General features: G+C 45.9%; 1 protein-coding gene across 1 annotated transcript; it reads left to right on the top strand.

Annotated features, from left to right (window-relative positions):
- The first annotated feature begins 1,096 nt into the window (after positions 1-1,096).
- Positions 1,097-7,090, top strand: Trim75 (tripartite motif-containing 75). The gene is made up of 2 exons (NM_001033429.2): positions 1,097-1,148; positions 4,639-7,090. Exon 2 carries the CDS (start codon positions 4,945-4,947, stop codon positions 6,346-6,348), a length of 1,404 nt encoding a protein of 467 aa, NP_001028601.1. The 5' UTR covers positions 1,097-1,148; positions 4,639-4,944; the 3' UTR covers positions 6,349-7,090.
- The last annotated feature ends 12,609 nt before the right edge of the window (positions 7,091-19,699 follow it).

The following is a 19,699-nucleotide window of genomic DNA, read 5'->3' as shown; positions in this document are numbered from 1 at the left end:
GCGACTTTAAAACAGTCACTTGACACAGAGAATTCTGTTACTCTATGGAATTTGCTCAGATCTTTAAGTGCCTTGGAAATGTTCAGGATCTCTGCAGACTGTCAATGCTGTCTGCTTCTGCCAGCTGCCTTGCTGCCTTTTTGGAAGAGAGGTCTCCCTCCTTCGTAAGGCCTGTCCTGGGTCAGTGATCTGGGTTCTGCCTGTGCCTCAGTGGAGCCGAAAGGAAGCCAAATACATTCCCTCAAAGTGACAAGGTAGTGATTCTAAGGCGGAGGGAGTGAGGGGTCAGTCAGGCAACCCAGGTGTCCTTGTAGACGGGTGTGATGTTTAAGGGCACAGTGTGCAGGGGCCCACAGAACTTTCCAGTAAAGGAATGAGGCAAAGGACAGGTGCCTCAGCTGGAGCAAAGAGGTCAATGCTGCCTCAGGAAGGAGAAGGTTGGGGGAGGAGCAGGTAGTGTGTGGGAGGAGTGAGTGGTGAGGAGGAGCAGGAGGGGTAGGGGCAGGTGGGGGGCTGAGGAGGGTTGGGGTTTAGACTGGGTGGAGGTTGAGAAGGGGGTAGGAGATAGGGATTAGAGGACCAGGTACAGAGTCGGAATGGCATCTTGATTTACTTTGTGGAACTGTGAGCCTGGAGATATCAGGCACAGTGCAAACAAGATGCCCGTAGCACCCAGTCTGGCTACTGGAAAACACCCCGGCTAAGAGAAATGTTCAGCGGCTGTTACTGAGGTTTTCAGAAGAAAAGCCCATCCTAGATGGGCTCAGCAGGCTAAGCTCCTCTCTAGCCACCTCTTTCCACCATACACAAGTGAAAGCAACCAGGACCGGTGAAGAACAGGGCTGGAGATTGACCCCAGGTGTAGTAGCTCAAGGCTTTAAAATCCAGACTTTGAGGTCATCCCTCTGCTATTAATTACATAGGTCTGGCATGTAAATGAGTTGGCTCATTATTCAGGGAGCCCTGAGATGATGTTCAGCAGAACAAGGACCAGGGTTGGGCACAGGTGTGCATAATTAATTGGCCCTCATTGAGGTGTGTCTGGTTGGTTAATCTCAGTCTTGCCTTTGTAAGGCCATAAGCCCCCACCATCTTCACTCTTAAGGGGATTAAATATGGCTCTTGGAAGATGATCATTCATACTCTAGGTATGGTGCAGCCTCACCATCTTGGAAGGTACTGTTCTCATCTGGTGTGGGAAGGAGTGGAGTTTCTGTCTTGTGAGGTTTTGTTCTTCCTCAAATCCAAGGTGACTCAAAGATTACACACTTGTTTGTTGTACTTACACAACTTGTTTGTTGTTGAGAGAGGCTCTCTCTTTGTAGCTCTGGATGGCCTTGAGTCTTGAACTCAGAGAGATCGTCCTGTCTCTGTCTCCTGAAGGCTGGGATTAGTGTGGGCCAATATGCCTGGCTCATGAGTGCTCGTGCGCACTCGAGCATGTGCACACACAGGGTTTCTCTGTGTAATCCTGGATGCTCCGGAACTTGCTCTGTAGACTGGGTTGGCCTGGAACTCAGAGATCTGCCTGCTTCTCAGTGAGCGGCACTTAGATTTCTTAGAGGGGAGCAGGGATGAGCTGCATTGGTAAAGGGCTTTGTAGCATGTAGAAGAAGCCCACAGTTTGATTTCCAGCATTGCAGACACCTGCCTGGAATCCCGAGCGTTGGGGTAAGAACACAGCTTCTGGTTTAGATTGAGCTATGAGACCTCTACCAGGTCTCTCTTCCCTGCCCCTTATTCCTCCCACTCCCAGGAAACACTTGTCTGAGTGGAGTTCTCATGCCTTGCATCTTTTGCATAAATGTGGGTGGAAAGCATAGGGCATAGCTTCTGCTGTGACCCTGAGGGGCTGCCCAGAGCAGATTGTTCAAAGTAAGTTTGGAACTGGGATGAAACTGGGAGGCAGAGGCTGAGTTTCCTGTGGCTTTTCTGCATCAAAGGGGAGATCTGCTGTTTGGTGTGGCTTTTGACATCTCAATGCTGAAAAGAGCTTCATGAAGTCAGAAAGGACTGTGTTTGGCAACAGCACTTAGGGGTGCTGTGAAGGGAGGCTTCCAGGATGTTACAGAATGGCGTGGTTTCTCTTCACAGCCAGGAAGAGAGATGGGGGAGAGTCCTAATGGTGCTAATTGATATGATGCTTATGTCTGAAGTGCCTGAACATACTCAATTCTTCATGACCTTGAGCATAGCTGTTCTGGTTGCCTACAAAGGACAGCCTGAGGCCCCTTGAGGCTAGTAGCTTGTCCAAGGTCATAAAACCCATAGAATGCCCAAAACATAATTGACCAAAAGTCAAACTCAACAACTTTGGGTAGTTAGTGAAGAAACAGATCTGGACACAAAGAATTATTATTTTTGGCAAAAGAGGGTGTCTGATTGTCTTAGACTGATTGCTGTGGTGAACACCATGACCAAAATCAAGTTGGAGAGGAAAGGGTTTATTCAGCTTATGCTTCCATATGACAGTTCATCACTGAAGGAATAGTGATGTCAGGATAGGAACTCATACAGAGAAGGAACCTGGAGGCAGGAGCTGATGCAGAGGCCATAGATGGGTGCTGCTTACTGGCTTGCCTCTCTTGGCTTGCTCAGCCTGCTTTCTTACAGAACTCTGGATCACCAGCCCAGGGAGAGCACCATCCACAATAAACCAGTCCCATTTCTTAATCAGTAATTAAGAAAACGTCCCACAGGCTTGCCTACCGCCTGATTTCATGGAGGCATTTTCTCAGTTGAGACTCCATCCTCTCCACAGACTGTAGCTTGTGTTAAGCCTAGCCAGTCACCGATGAGCTACCTTAATTGGATTAAGTGGAACCTGGATGAGTGACCTCTGAAGTGAAGGAGCCAGGTCCTGCTGGATTTAGCCCTTGGGGCTAGTGCAGTGTGCTTGTTCTCTCTGCCATTAGTGTTGCTTGGTCACTAGTCCTCTCTAGACTCTACTGAGGATGTCTAAACTATCAAGCTGACTAGCTGGCACATGCCTGTAATCCCAGCACCCAGACTAGGCTGAGCTACACAAGGGGCAGCACAGAGGGATTCTATCTCAAGATGTTTTTGTGAAGTGCTAGGAGGCCAAGCATTCTACCTGGGCCTCCAGCCCCAGCACCCTTGTTTCCATGCTTGGAGACTAATTGCACACATGTGGAAGTCAGAGTCAGCAACTTGTGAGAGTCATTGTTTTCCATCATGTGGGTCCTGAGGATTGAACTCAGTCCTGAGGCTCAGAAGCAAGCCTTGTCGGTATTCTTTTCCCATGGGTTATGACATCTTTTGTTATTTTGGTGTCAGAACAAGGTCTCTGCATGTAGTCCTGACTGGTCTGGAACTCTGTGTGAACACTAGGTTGAACTAGTTTCCATCCTTCTGCCCCTGCCTCCTCAGTCCTGATAATACATTTGTGTATCACCACACCCAACGGTTTTTTTTTTTTTTTTGGGTGGGGGGTAGGATATCAAGTTGTCCTCAAGTTCAGTAAATAGCCAAGGTTAACTTTGCATTTCCCCCCTCTGAAGCTAAATCCTCCAGGGAGTGACATTTTAATAGGAAACACTTATGCTGGGCATGGTGACATATTTTTAACACCAGCACTGGGGAGGCAGAGGCCAACTTGGTCTACAAAGCAAGTTCCAGGCAAGCAAGCAAGCAAGAGTTAGTGAGACCTTGTCTAAAGGAAAAGAGGAGGAGAATATGAGCAAACACTGAAAGCATTTTTGAAGGCTTGTTGGTTCTGATGTTATCATTATCTTATCATCATCATCATCATCATTATTAGTTTTTAGTTTGAGACAGGGTTCTCTGTGTAGCCCTGGCTATCCTAAAACTCACTCTGTAGACCAGGCTGGCCTCGAACTCAGAGAATCTCCTGCCTCTGTCTCTCAAGTGCTGGGATTAAAAGTGTGCACCCCCCACCACCACCACAGTCAGGCAAAACCAGAAACAAATGTGAAAAATGAAAAACACATTTGATAGGAAGGTTTTTGTTAGAAGGCGGAGAAGGAGATAAAGGTGAAAGTGATAGGCAGGTTGTCCTCATTTATCCGATTCTGTTTGGCTGGTGGTGGAGATGGCACTTGGTGCTTGCCTTTTTTCCTAGATGTAATTCTGGTTTAGATGTAATTCTGTAATTCAAGGTAAGGCTAGGTTGTATGGATACATACACGGGCGCCAAAAGATCCAAAAATGAGCGTATTATCTTTCAGCCCAGCACTCCGGAGGCAGAGACAGATGATCTCTGTGAATTCAAGCACAGCCTGGTCTACAGAGTAATTTTCAGGATAGTCAGACCTACGTAGTGTGACCCTGTCTTGAAAAACAAAACAAATAGACAAAATCATGGGCTAGGGCTAGATATCTGTTTGTAAAGTGTTTGCTTAGCATGTTTGGGGCTGGGTCCAATACCCAGCAGGACTCTGTGATCCCTGCCTGCTGATTTTAGCACTCAGGAGTTAGAGGGAGGGATATTTAACCAAGGCCAAGTGGGCAGAGGTGCTAGGGCTCAGTATTACAGGCTTGGGAATGGCAGGCTGGGAGGGAAGTGTAACGCCACTCTGAGCTTAACAGGATCCAGGTACTGAATGGGACCATCTGAAATAAACTTATTATTTCTTTTCTTTTTTTTTTTAAATAAAGAAATTACTCTTTTACTCAAACTAACAGTGAGTTGTCGGAGTCCAGAAGAGTAGCTGTCCACCAGAGCTGTCATTAGCTGTGCAAAGGACCTTGCTGGCAGCTGGAATTATCCAGTGTAAAACCACAAAGGACTCAAGGCTTTCACCACTCTGGGAAACCCAGGAGACATCAGTGTGGGGTGACAGCTGTTTCCAGGAGGGACTGTGAGAACTACAGGACAGGTGAGCCTGACTATCCCTAAAGGGCATACCAGAGCCAACCTTCAGAAGGAAGCCCACCTGGGTCAAGACCTTTATTCCCAGCCTGATGGCACATGTCGAGGTCTTGGCCAGACTCCAGAAAGAGACCAAGTGCCCCATCTGTTTGGACGATCTGACAGATCCCGTCACCGTCGAGTGCGGACACAACTTCTGTCGTTCCTGCATCAAAGACTTCTGGGCAGGGCAGCAAGCCACGTCCTCCTGTCCTGTCTGCCGACACCAGTGCCAACACAGGAACCTCAGAAGCAATGCCCAGCTGGGAAACATGATTGAAACTGCCCAGCTGCTCCAAGGCATGGAGAACAAGAGGCACGAGAGCAGCACCAGTTGCGAGAGGCACAACCAGGCCCTGACCCTCTTCTGTGAGGATGACCTGCAGTTGCTCTGTGACCAGTGCGTGGAGCCTGAGAGCCACGGGCGCCACCAGGTGCTGTCCATTACAGAGGCTGCCTCTCTCCACAGGAAACACCTTCAGGACTATAGCAAGCTCCTGAAGTGGGAAGTGAAAGAGATTCAAGGGCTAATGAGCGCACTAAACAAAAGAACCGTGACCCTGAGGGAGCAAGCAGAGGCACAGAGGTCACAGCTAACCTCTGAGTGTGAGAAGCTCATGCGGTTTCTAGACCAGGAAGAGCGGGCAGCTTTCTCCAGGTTAGAAGACGAGGAGATGAGGCTCGAGAAGAGACTGCTTGATAACATAGCAGCATTAGAACACCACGGTTCCAGCCTCAGAGACCTCCTGAGACACTTGATGCTGACCGGAGAGCTCTCCGAAGCCAAGATGTTGTCCACGGTCAAGGATTTTTACCTGAATTGTAGGCGTCAGCTCATCAGCCCAAGCATTTTCCCAGTTCAGTTGAGAAGAGTGGAGTACAGCTTTCCTCTCCAGTATTCGGCCCTACAGAAAGTTATACAGCATTTTACAGACAACGTCACTCTAGACCTGAAGACAGCCCATCCAAACCTGCTCATTTCTAAGGATAGAACCTGCGTAACATTTACAAAGAAAAGACAACGTATTCCTGGTTCTTCAAGTTTTACCAAGAGCCCTGTTGTGTTGGGGATTCCACATTTTAATTCTGGGAGACACTTCTGGGAGGTGCAGGTAGGAAAGAAGCCAAAGTGGGCTATTGGCATTTGCAAAGCTGATTCCTCTATCGGGGAAAGGCAGTCCCCTAACCCCTGGGGGTACTGGAGGATTGTTTGGCAGGGGGACAGCTTCAACGTCTCAGGAGCTGATCCAGACTCTCGGCTGAAGGCCGCAAGAGCTACAAGCATTGGTGTTTTCCTGGACTATGAACTGGGAGAGGTTTCTTTCTATGGCATGCCTGAGAAATGTCACCTCTATACTTTCAGGGACACTTTTTCTGGTCCTGTCTGCCCTTATTTCTACATAGGGCCTCAGTCAGAACCTCTTAGACTCTGTTCTGCCACTGATTCAGAATGCTAACTCACACGGTGGCCTTAACTTTAAGAGGTTTATTCATGTTCTGCACTCTCCTTCCCCCAGTCCAGGCTGGCCCCAAGCTTGTTATATAGCTTTGGATTTGTATTCCTCTGGATTACATGGTCTTATTGATAGGATGACAGGCGTGAGCGCCTGTACTCTTGCTATGTAACCCTGACTGGCCTAGACCTTTATATGCTGATCAGGTTGGGTACCAACTGTCAGCCTGTCTGCTGTCTCCCATCTCAGCTTCCTGTATCTGGGTTTACAAGCACAGATCAACACACTGTCAACAAACACATTTTTAAACTTCTAAGTCTTACATCTGAATCGAAACCCCATGCCTAGCAGTTCTAAGCTACATAGTTCAACCTTTTCATCTTTGAGATCATCTTGGTAAGTCAACCGGGCTAGCCTTGACTAACTTTACAACCCAGCCTGGTCCAGCCCTCCCAATTATTTGGTATTACAGGTTTACATCACCAGCCCAAACCCATCTCAGAAAGTGATAGGTGTTTTCAGAATATTTTTGCCTATTTTATAACTGAGAGGGTACTATGTAGTCTAGGCTAGCCTCAAACTTGATACACAGTAGAGGCTGACCTTGAATTAATTCATGATTGTCTAACCCCCATCTCACAAATGCCCAGCCTTTGAGATTTGTATTTGAGGATACATTAGTTTCTCTAGAATCTTAGAAACACCTTAAGCATTAACAAGGAATTGGATTAAAAACAGCAGAGTTCTAAAAAGTATTTAAAATATTCCTGAGTTTTCATTTCAGTATCAAATCATCAGTGTTACCCTCCCTCCTTCCCTCCCCACTCCCCTCTCTCTTTCCATTTCCAGTACTGGGGCTTGGATTCAGAGAGCTAACTAGCATCATCAGCCCTGTCTGATTTTGATGTAGTCTTGTGTTAAATTGTCCAGGCTAACCTTGAGTTTTTCATTCTCACCCTTCAGACTCCCACGTAGCTGGGATTGCAAGCAACTTCCTTTATGCCCTGACAGATTTGGGGGATTTTATCTTTATTCTTTTAAAATTAGTATTTGTGTATATGAGAAGGAAGGGCAGACGGATGAACTATCGTTGAGAGTGTGGAGGTCAGGAAATACTTCTCTTCTCTCATCATATGTCCCGGGATTGTGTTTAGGTAATCACACTTGTGTGGCAAGTTTGTTTACCTGCTAAGCCATCTCAGGCCCTAAAATTGGTTCTTGATAGAGATGGGAAACAAAGAGGCTGATGAATGGCCGCAAGTCACAGTTAGATCAAACAGAAAGTACCCTGTCCTACTGCAACGTGGGCCAGCTATAGACAGTGAGAAGGGACTTTATACTTCAAAAAGCTGCAGGAAAGCATTTGGGATGTTGTCATCAGAGAGACAAAGGCTTAAGGAGACAGTTGTAACCTGATATAAACACTGCATATGTTCACATGTTGAATTGTGACAAGGTTCCCATTAATGTACTGTCTTTGTCTATTAAATTTAGTTTTAATAAAAAAAAATGACTTAGTAGGTAAGAAGGTCGTGCCTCGGGGTTGGGTCTTGTCACTTTTGCTTTACTCGGTTCCTAGACGATCCAGGCTTGGTGGCTCATGGATGTTCCTCTGCAGGAGAATCTGGGTTGGTTCTTTGTTTGTTTTTGTTTTTTTGTGGGCAGAAATGGTTGTGGCTTTTTGCACTTTTCTTCCTGTATCCATCTCCACTTAGTGCTGAGGTTATAGGCAGTTGCTACTAAGATGTCAGATCTTTAAAGTTCAGGCTTCATTTTAGAGAACCTGACTAAGTTTGAACTCAGGTAAACTAACAGGCTGGTGCCTACCGTTAGGTTTCAAGTGCCTCCCCCCCCCCAACACCCCCCCTGCAACAAAACCTGAGCCTAGCCCCAGTCTCTAGGCTAATCACCAACAAGACCAGCATCTCCAGGTTATTCCACCAGCAAACTTGCACCCCCAGGCTACAAACCCACTCCCTGCCTAAAGAAGAAATTGAGTTTATGATATGACTCTCAGCACCAGCTAATTATGTGTTAAAGACCACAGTAGCTTTCCAATTGGATGCTTGCACACATACTCCCTGCTTGCTGCTTACTGTAAAGCCTTGCCCCTATAGACATTTGGGGCTCCCTCACCACCAAAACTGTCCTGCATGACAATGGTGCATTGGGGGGGGGGGGGCTAGCTAGCTCAAATAGAAGATGAACTTTGACCTGGATCTGATCTTTGACTCCAGCTTGGTGCTGTCAGGAGTTGGTGGAACCTTTGTGGGCAGAGGGGAACGGGTTACATTTTCTTGGGGATCGATAACATTTCTCTGGCGCTACACTACCATACCTAGCTGTAGCACTGTGAAGGACCATGGACCCAGGGTCATGCAGACTAGACAAGCAGTCTACCAACTGAGCTGCATCTCAAGTCCAGAATCAAACTTTCTTTAATTAAAATTACACTTATTGCTGGGCAGTGGTGGCACACACCATTAATCCCAGCACTTGGGAGGCAGAGGCAGGTGGATCTCTGTATTCAAGGCCAGCCTGGTCTATAGAACTCGTTCCAGTTTCCAGTATAGCCAGGGCTACACAAAGAAATCCTGTCTCAATCACCACCCCCACCCCCACAAAATGACATTTATTGTGTGGGTTTATGCGTGGGCACCTGCGCCATGGAGGACACTGGGCAACTTGCTGTAATCAGTTCTTTCCCTGTCTTGTGCACTCCAGGAATCTAACTGTAGTTCCAGAGGATCTGATGCCCTCTTCTGGGCTCTGTAGGTATCAAGCATGTAGAGTGTCAACACACATACATACATAAATGCAGGTAAAACACTCACATATATAAAAATAGTCCAAAAAATGTATACTCTTCCTCAATCAGCAAAGGGCCCAAGATTTTACTAGTAGCACCAATCGTGAACATTAGTGCACTTGGTGCTGCCAGCTTGGTGCTGCCAGGAGTTGGTGGAACCTTTGTGGGCAGAGGGAAACAGGTTACATTTTCAGTGAGCAGACAATTGTCTTTTGTTCCTGGCTGGCTTTGTGATGGTTTGTATATGCTCCGCCCAGGGAGTAGTATATTAGAAGGTGTGGCCTTGTTAGAGTGTGTCATTGTGGGTATGGGCTTTAAGACCCTCATCCTAGATCCCTAGAAGCCAGTATCCTGCTAGCAGCCTTCAGATGAAGATGTCGCATTCTTAGCTCCTCCAGAACCTGGACACTGCCACATTCCTGGCTTGATGATAATGGACTGAACCTTGGAACCTGTAAGCCAGCCCCAATTAAATGTCCTTATAAGAGTTGCCTTGGGTTGGTGAGATGGCTCAGCGGTTAAGAGTGCCGACTGCTCTTCCAAAGATCCTGAGCTCAAATCCCAGCAACTACATGGAGGCTCACAACTATCTGTAACAAAATCTGATGCCCTCTTCTGGAGTGTCTGAAGACAGCTACAGTGTACTTACATATAAATAAATAAATACATTAAAAAAAAAAGAGTTGCTGTATTAGTCAGGGTTCTCTAGAGTCACAGAACTTATGAATAGTCTCTAGATAGTAAAGGAATTTATTGATGACTTACAGTCGGCAGCCCAATTCCCAACAATGATTCAGTCGCAGCTGTGAATGGAAGTCCAAGGATCTAGCAGTTACTCAGTCTCACGCAGCAAGCAGGTGAAGGAGCAAGAGCAAGAGCTAGAGCAAGAGCTAGACTCCCTTCTTCCAATGTCCTTATATTGTCTCCAGCAGAAGGTGGAGCCCAGATTAAAGGTGTGTTCCACCACACCTTTAATCCCAGATGAAAGGCGTAGCCCAGATTAAAGGTGTGTTCCTTAAACTCGGAGATTCAATCTTCTGGAATCCATAGCCACTATGGCTCAAGATCTTCAAACCAAGATCCAGATAAGGATCTCCAAGCCTCCAGATAAGGGTCACTGGTGAGCCTTCCAATTCCGGATTGTAGTTCATTCCAAATATTGTCAAGTTGACAACCAGGAATAGCCACTACAATCCACCCCTTGTCAACTTGACACAAATAATATCTCATGTTCACATGAAACAATAACAAGGTTGTAAATACGCCTAACATGATATAACTATCCCTCGTACAATCGCAAACGCATTAGTAAATTTACAATGGGCATTCATATTACTTTATAATCCTCGTTTCTGCAACTGGTTACGTGGCCTTAATTGGTATTTATAACTACCTTCCTCTACTACCCATTCTGTATTTCCTTCACCTTCAGCCAGCACCTCAGCAGGTCTTGGCTCTTTTCCTGGAGGATTAACCCATACCTTCATTCCTGATGGGTCTGCATCCTTTGTCATCCTGCTTGGATTAGGCTGTTGTAGTTTCCCATTGACTTTAATCACAGGACATGGTAGTACTAAGAGACGCCCTAAGGGATCTCCTACACTCCAGACATAATCTTGCTTACCACCATTGTGAAGAGGTAATCCAATTTCCCCATGGTAATCTGGATCTATCACCCCTCCTAAAACTGTTATTCCTTTTTTAGCCTGTTGGTTTAAGGGCATTAGAAGCCCAAAATGACCAGGGGGAAGTCTGAGCTTCCAGTTCAATGGAATGTTTGTTGTAGCTCCTGGTAGGAGTACTCCCCTCTCTGGAGCCAAAACTTCTAGGCCAGCAGAACCTAGAGTTATGGGGACAGGAAGCAAAAATTTTCCTAGAGGGTCACTAGGAGTGATAGTAAGTGGAACTATTCCATTTTCCACCCCTTGATTCCTGGACCCATGAATCCTGGCTATGGGTGAAACTGTACCATATATCGAGCGCTGATTCAAAGCATATACTGCCTTCTGAAGAACTCTGCCCCAGCCTTCCAAGCTGTTACCACCTAATTGGCGCTGTAACTGCGTCTTCAAAAGGCCATTCCATCTTTCTATCAGACCAGCTGCTTCAGGATGATGGGGAATGTGGTAAGACCAGTGAATTCCATGATCGTGGGCCCACTGTCGTACTTCTTTGGCTGTGAAATGAGTTCCTTGGTCAGAAGCAATACTGTGTGGAATACCATGACGATAGATAAGGCATTCTGTCAGTCCGTTAATGGTGGTTTTAGCAGACGCATTACGTGCAGGAAAGGCAAATCCATAACCAGAATAAGTATCTACTCCAGTAAGAACAAAACGCTGTCCTTTCCACGAAGGAAGTGGTCCAATGTAGTCAACCTGCCACCAGGTTGCTGGCTGGTCACCTCGAGGAATGGTGCCATATCTGGGGCTCAGTGTTGGTTTCTGCTGTTGGCAGATCTGGCAATCAGCAGCAGCTGTAGCCAGGTCAGCTTTGGTGAGTGGAAGCCCGTGTTGCTGAGCCCAAGCATAACCTCCATCTCGACCACCATGGCCACTTTGTTCATGTGCCCATTGAGCAATGACAGGGATGGCTGGGGAGAGAGGCTGACTGTCCACAGAACGGGTCATCTTATCCACTTGATTATTGAACTCCTCCTCGGCTGAAGTCACCTTTTGGTGAGCATTTACATTGGACACAAATATCTTCACATCCTTTGCCCATTTGGAGAGATCTATCCACATACTTCTTCCCCAGATGTCTTTCTCACCAATTTTCCAATTGTGATCTTTCCAAGTCCCTGACCATCCAGCCAATCCATTGGCTACAGCCCATGAGTCAGTGAATAATCGTACATCTGGCAATTTCTTCTTGCAAACAAACTGTAATACCATGTGTACTGCCCGAAGTTCTGCCCACTGTGAAGATTTCCCTTCACCTGTGTCTTTCAAGGTTGTCCCAGAAAGGGGTTGTAATGCTGCAGCTGTCCACTTCTGGGTGGTGCCTGCATAACGTGCAGAGCCATCAGTAAACCAGGCTCTAGTCTTCTCCTCTTCGGTCAGTCGATCATAGGGAACACCCCATGAGGCTATAGGCACATGTTTGGCAGCAGATGGCATTGTAACAGGAGTAGAAACCATAGGCATTTGAGCAACTTCTTCATGTAACTTGCTTGTGCCTTCAGGACCTGCTCTGGCCCGATCACGTATATACCACTTCCATTTGATAATAGATTGCTGCTGTGCGCGTCCCACTTTATGACTTGCAGGGTCTGATAGTACCCAGCTCATGATGGGTAGTTCAGGTCGCATAGTAACTTGGTGTCCTATTGTCAAACGTTCAGTTTCCACTAAGGCCCAATAGCAGGCCAAGAGCTGTTTTTCAAAAGGAGAATAGTTGTCTGCCGATGATGGTAGAGCTTTGCTCCAAAATCCCAAAGGTCTTTTCTGTGATTCACCTACAGGGGCCTGCCAGAGGCTCCAAACAGCATCTCTATCAGCCACAGACACCTCAAGTACCATCGGGTCTGCTGGGTCATATGGTCCAAGTGGTAGAGCAGCCTGCACAGCAGCCTGGACCTGTTGAAGGGCCTTCTCCTGTTCCAGGCCCCACACAAAGCTAGCAGCTTTCCGAGTCACTTGGTAAATAGGCCTAAGTAACACACCCAAGTGAGGGATGTGTTGTCTCCAGAATCCAAATAGACCCACTAAACGTTGTGCTTCTTTCTTGGTTGTAGGAGGGGCCAGGTGCAATAACTTATCTTTCACCTTAGAAGGAATATCTCTGCATGCCCCACACCACTGGACTCCTAAGAATTTCACTGAGGTAGATGGTCCTTGAATTTTGGTTGGATTTATTTCCCATCCTCTGATACGCATATGTGTTACCAATGAGTCCAAAGTAGTTGCTACTTCCTGCTCACTTGGTCCAATCAGCATAATGTCATCAATATACTGCACCAATGTGATATTTTGTGGAAGATCCAAACGATCAAGATCCCTTCTAACTAAATTATGACACAGGGCAGGAGAGTTAATATATCCTTGAGGCAAAACTGTGAAGGTATACTGTTGGCCTTGCCAACTGAAAGCAAATTGCTTCTGGTGGTCCTTATGAACAGGTACTGAGAAGAAGGCATTTGCCAGATCAATAGCTGCATACCAGGTGCCAGGAGATGTGTTAATTTGCTCAAGTAACGAAACTACGTCTGGTACAGCAGCTGCAATTGGAGTTACCACCTGATTTAATTTTCGATAATCAACTGTCATTCTCCATGATCCATCTGTTTTCTGCACTGGCCAGATAGGAGAGTTAAACGGAGATGTGGTGGGAACCACCACCCCTGCATCTTTCAAGTCCTTGATAGTGGCAGTAATTTCTGCAATGCCTCCAGGAATACGATACTGTTTTTGATTCACTATTTTCTTTGGCAAAGGCAACTCTAAAGGCTTCCATTTGGCCTTTCCAACCATAATAGCCCTCACTCTACAGTTCAGGGAACCAATATGAGAATTCTGCCAATTTCTGAGTATATCTATCCCAATTATACATTCTGGAACTGGGGAAATCACCACAGGATGTGTCCGGGGACCTACTGGACCTACTGTGAGTCGGACATCAGTCAAAACTCCATTAATCACCTGCCCTCCATAAGCCCCTACTTTAACTGGAGGGCCACAATGTTTCTTGGGATCCCCTGGGATCAGTGTCAACTCAGAACCAGTATCCAGCAGACCCCGAAAAGTCTGATTATTTCCTTTTCCCCAGTGTACAGTTACCCTTGTAAAAGGCCGTAGGTCCCTCTGGGGAAGAACTGGAGAAAGGGTAACAGCAAAACCTTTGGGTGTCTTATCAAGATCCTTCCTCAGCAGAACCTGGCCACCCCTTCATTCAAGGGGTTCTGGATCTGCAAACTGTCTCAAGTCTGGAAATTGATTCACTGGCCGAGATTGCTGTTTACCACGATCTAATGTAGCCTTTCTTTCATTTGGCGTGGTAATGTACCCTTTCTTTCATTTGTTTGAGAATTTTTCTGCTTATACAGATCAAACAAATATGCAGTAGGCTTCCTATGTATTTCATTCCTGGAAACACCATGATTGGTTAGCCAGTACCAAAGGTCCAACCGAGTCATGCCATTATAAATTTCATCTCTCCTGTGCTGACCATTACGGGGTATGTTATTATAAACATTCTTTTGTCTACCCTGTCCATTATAATAACTGGAATCACCTTGTCTCCGGCGATTCAATGCTGCCACCTGGCCCTTGTTACCTCGGAATCCAACTAAACCCAGTGAATTTAATTCATCTAATTGAGCAGAAGCATCTCCAATGCTAAGATCTGGCACAAGGAAAAGGGAAAGAACAAAACCCTTCAAATGTGCCGGTGCCCCTCTCACCAATTTGCGTCTTATAGAGCTAGTGAAAGGCATATCTTCTGGACCTTCCCATTGTGGACAATTATGCTTTACACAATATATCCACTCTAGCATTGCAATTTCCCTAAGTCTTAAAATCCCTTCATCAACACTAAGCCACGGAATATCAGGCATCTCCAAGTCATTTCCAGTAGGCCATCTTTTGATAAACACCTCAGCCAACCATTCAAACAAACTTTTGGCACCTTTTTTAACTATGCGAGCTTCCGTATTAAACCTAGAATCTCTACTCAGAGGACCCATGTCAATAAACTCAGCCTGCTCTAGTTTTATGTTCCTTCCACCCTTATCCCACACCCTTAAAATCCATTCCCACACATATTCACCAGGTTTCTGCTTGAATGAATTAGCAAACTCATTAAGCTCCTTAGTAGTGTAGCGAATTTCCTCATGGACTACACTTTCTACCTCCCCTCTAGGAGCCTGTTTTGCTTTGAGTCTGGTTACAGGTCTAGAAGAAACTATTGGTGGGCCTTGAGAAACATCAGTAGTGAAAGTCATTGCTGGTTTATCAGACTCTGCAAAATTAATTTCCTCATGTGGGGAAGGCATTATTTCAAGGGGTGGGGCTGAGGGTACTACTTCCTCAGGTGGGGCAAACCCTTGAGAATCTGAAGATTCAAAATTCTCAGCTTCAACATGGTCTTCCCACACATCCCCGTCCCATGTTGTAGGATCCCATTCTTTGCCAATTAGAGCCCTTACTTTAACTGTCGACACACTCTGAGGCTGAGACTTGAATTTTCGCTGTAGTTCAGCCAACCTTACAATGAGAGTTTCCGTTTGATTTTCTGCAACTTGAGCTCTATTGCTACAAGAGAGAAGATTCTCCTCAAGGACACACTTAGCAACTTTTAGATCGTTTACTTGTGTCTGGAGCCTTTCGATTTTATCACACAACTCCTTCCTTTCATTCATCATTTTTTCCACAGATACTAAGAGCAGCCAGCCAGTAAAATCATTTTCCGATTTTTTCCCCATCTTGTAGAAAGCTTTGTGCACTGAATCACCTAATTCATTAAGAAAATCAAGGTCATTAGCTTCTTTAAGTTCGGAATATAGTTTCAACCATGGGTCTTCAAAATTCTCTGAGCTCCCAGGAGGGAGAGAATCTGGGGAGGTTTCAATAGTTGAAAGTGCTGGTGGATCAACAAGCCAACTCCAGTATTTTAAAAGATTCATCCTTGTACTTCTGTTACTCTAGAACCACTCCTGGTACCAACTTCTGTATTAGTCAGGGTTCTCTAGAGTCACAGAACTTATGAATAGTCTCTAGATAGTAAAGGAATTTATTGATGACTTACAGTCGGCAGCCCAATTCCCAACAATGATTCAGTCGCAGCTGTGAATGGAAGTCCAAGGATCTAGCAGTTACTCAGTCTCACGCAGCAAGCAGGTGAAGGAGCAAGAGCAAGAGCTAGAGCAAGAGCTAGACTCCCTTCTTCCAATGTCCTTATATTGTCTCCAGCAGAAGGTGGAGCCCAGATTAAAGGTGTGTTCCACCACACCTTTAATCCCAGATGAAAGGCGTAGCCCAGATTAAAGGTGTGTTCCTTAAACTCGGAGATTCAATCTTCTGGAATCCATAGCCACTATGGCTCAAGATCTTCAAACCAAGATCCAGATAAGGATCTCCAAGCCTCCAGATAAGGGTCACTGGTGAGCCTTCCAATTCCGGATTGTAGTTCATTCCAAATATTGTCAAGTTGACAACCAGGAATAGCCACTACAGTTGCCTTGGTCACGGTGTCTGTTCACAGCAGTAAAACCCTAACTAAGGCAGGCTCACTATATAGCTGAGGATGATCCAAACTCTCCATTCTCCACACGCTGACATTATAGGCTTGGGCTACAAGACTGGGCTAAAACGGTATTTAGTTATGACTTGTTTTTGAGCCAGGGTGTATCTGTCTGTCTGTCTGTCTGTCTCCCTCTCTGGCTAAATTGGGACCCGCAGGCGTCCTGTTTCAGCTTCCCAGGTACTGAGATCACTGATATGAGCCACTGTGCTCGGCTATCTGTGAATTTCTTTTGCTAAAGAGATTTACATATACTACGTGTAGGCATGCATGCCTGTGTTTGGTATGTGCATGTGCCAGCTTAGAATGATTTGTTAGACTCCCCTCGATCTGTGTGGAGGTACAGCAGTTGTGAGCCACCTGACATGGGTGTTGGGAACTTCTACAGCCTTGAGGGTGAACACGCAACAGGATTCCGAGGAGGCTGTAGTTTTGACTGAGGACTGACTTTGTGCTGCAGGGATAGAATCCAACCTCTAGGTTGAACACTCTTGGCAAACACTATGCCTCTAAACTGCGGACCCAACACTAAGGCTATGGGTTGTTGTTATTACTGAGACAGGGTGCCCCATAGCCCCAGCTGACCTTGAATTACATCTCTAACTGAGATAGCCCCGAACGTAATTTTCCTGCCTCTACTCCCCAAGTGCTAGAGGAATGAATGCCTTTGTCTGGCCTTCTCGGGCAGCAGGCATGTACATGATGCATAGACATGCACGCAGGCATAACATCCACACACATACCATAAAACAGTAACTTACAAGAGAGGTCTCCAACTGCTGAATTAACACATAAATGTTTAGAGAAGTACGGAGTGGGGGTGATCAGAATCCTGGGGCCAGAGTGATGATGGCTCAGTGGTTACCAGCACTTAATGCTATCACAAAGGACCTGGTTTGATTCCTACTTCTCACATGGTGGCTCACAACCACCTACAATTCTACCTCTAGGGGATCTGACACACTTCTGTTCTCCATGGGGCACCAGACATGTACACTGCACAGGCATGCATGCGTATACATGTATGTATGTATGTATGTATGTATGCATGTATGTATATTTGCAGAACATTTACCCATAGCAGAATTAAAATTACAAATATACTGAAGAAAAAGAATATAAAGGGGCTGAACATGTAAATCACTTGATAGCATTCTTGCCTAGCATGCACAAAGCCCTGAGTCCATCTCCCATTGCCCAGAGAGGACAGGATGGGGTACCTGAAATCCTAGCACTTGAGAAGCAGAGACAGAGGATCACAAGTTCAAGGTCATTCGTGGGTACAAAGGGAGTGTGAGGCCGGCCTGGGCTACAAGAAACACCAACAAAATCACACAGGAGAATCCCAGGGGAAAGATGAGCAAAGGATTTGGGATGGGTTTCACAAGAGTTCTGAAAGGCCACAGATCTGGAATAGGTACCAATTTCACTCGTAGTCAAAGGAAAGAGCAGAGCTTCCATCTTCTGCCAGCTCTGTTATGCACATCTACCCAGCCCCTGGAAACTGTTTAGGTATAATGTGGCTTCAATATGTGACTGTTATTACTCTGTGGAGAGTCAGCTGTATTACCAGAAGGTGTCCCAGCAATGGCTGTATCTAAAGAAAACAGGACTTTACTGTCCACAAGCGAGGATCCAATAAACAGTCCTTCCCTGTCAAGCTGCAGCCACCACATCCCTAGATAATTATGTATGGCTCTGCAAAGAAGATATTGAGTAGTAGGCTAAAACCTGCAACCTGCAGAACAAAGAGCCCACTAGTAAGCCCTCAGTGAAGTCTTTCTAGCTAAGCAGAAAGGCCTGACACCCCTGATCTCACCACCTGGGAGGTGGGAAGCAAGAGAATCAGGAGTTCAAGGCCAGCCTCAAACACATGAACTCCTATCCAAGCAAAACAAAAACACAAAAACAAAACAAGCACAGTCTAAGGTGAGCATAAAGGTGCCAATTGATGAAAAGGAGCTCTAAACATGGAGAAACAGTGCCACATAGGAATACTTCATTTTCATTGCCAGAATTATCCATTTAATAATACCCATACATAAACTGACTTGGCAACTGAATCCCATTAGTTTTTAACTATAACCCAAAACTGAAAGTATCTTTTCCCTACTTAGACAATTAAAAATTTCATATTGTATTTGTGTGATGTATGTGCATGGTACACGTGCATCAGTGCATGCACGAGAGTGCCACGCTGAGCATCTGAAGATCAAGGACGATGTTCAGGACCTGGTCAATCCTCCACCAAGAGTTCCTGGGATCAAACTCAGGTAGGTCATGGGGCTTGCATAGCAAGTACATTTCCTACTGAGCCATCCTACCAGCACTACCTGGTCAAATATTAAGCCACAGATGGCTTCATTCTTATACTAAAGACATTCTTTAAAGATTTACTTCCTATGTACATAGTACATAATGTGCATGTATGCCTGCACACGGGAAGCGGAGATCACTTGGAACTCAGTATTTGGACCAGATCCACCTTGAACTTCCTGTATCTTCATCCCAAGGACAAGAGTGACAGGTGTGAGACCCCAGGCTCAGCTACTTAAACTTCCTGATTCGATCAAGGTAGAACACAGAGACATGCGGAAGCTGCTTAAAGAGGGGCAAAACCAAAGCGGAAGTGGCAGATTATTTCCTAAATCTTTAACTCTCGCTGATGGAAGGTCTTACCGCGTGACAGGTGTCACCACTTGGCCACCCATTGGCCCAGGATGCCTTTGCATTTTATTTTTCAAGGACACACTGTAGAACTTGCACAGCACACATCCTGCTGAGCTCTTGGTGCTATAATGAGGAAAGTGCTTTATGCTTTTGGAGCAAATTCTCATTCTGGGCTGGGCTGGCCTCAAGCCGGTGGTGATTCTCCTACCCCCGATTTTCAAAGACGGGGAGGACACTGTAAGTCATCATGGCTGGCTGAAGGAAATCTTTATAGGAACTGACTCAAGAGTAGGGTATTTGCCTATATCATGTGTGAGAAGGTGCTTGGGTTTGGTCCCCAGCTCTGGAAAACAAGCAAGCAAACAAGCAAAAAACAGCTTAGGAGGCCTCATCTCCCATCCAATATGCCCACACACAAAGAAAATGCCTGCAACACTCTTGAGGAGAAAACTGACCACAGAAAATAATGCCCTCTCTCAGCAGCTTAACCGTGGCAAGAACTTACTGGTTTAAAACCCTGTTTCCAGCAGATGGTCATGTCGCACGTCCTTGATAAAGAACCGCATTATTCCAGGGTACTTAAACTATACTCTGGATTCCAGAAACGTCCAGAAATTAAATTATTCACAACATACA

The sequence above is a fragment of the Mus musculus genome, chromosome 8 (assembly GCF_000001635.26).
Source record: "Mus musculus strain C57BL/6J chromosome 8, GRCm38.p6 C57BL/6J".
NCBI classification, from domain to species: Eukaryota; Metazoa; Chordata; class Mammalia; order Rodentia; family Muridae; genus Mus; species Mus musculus.
This window is presented reverse-complemented; position numbering and strand designations above follow the sequence as displayed.

Bases quoted from the DNA above. Each gene is read 5' to 3' on its own strand.
- Trim75 (NM_001033429.2), top strand. From the start codon at position 4,945: ATGGCACATGTCGAGGTCTTGGCCAGACTCCAGAAAGAGACCAAGTGC.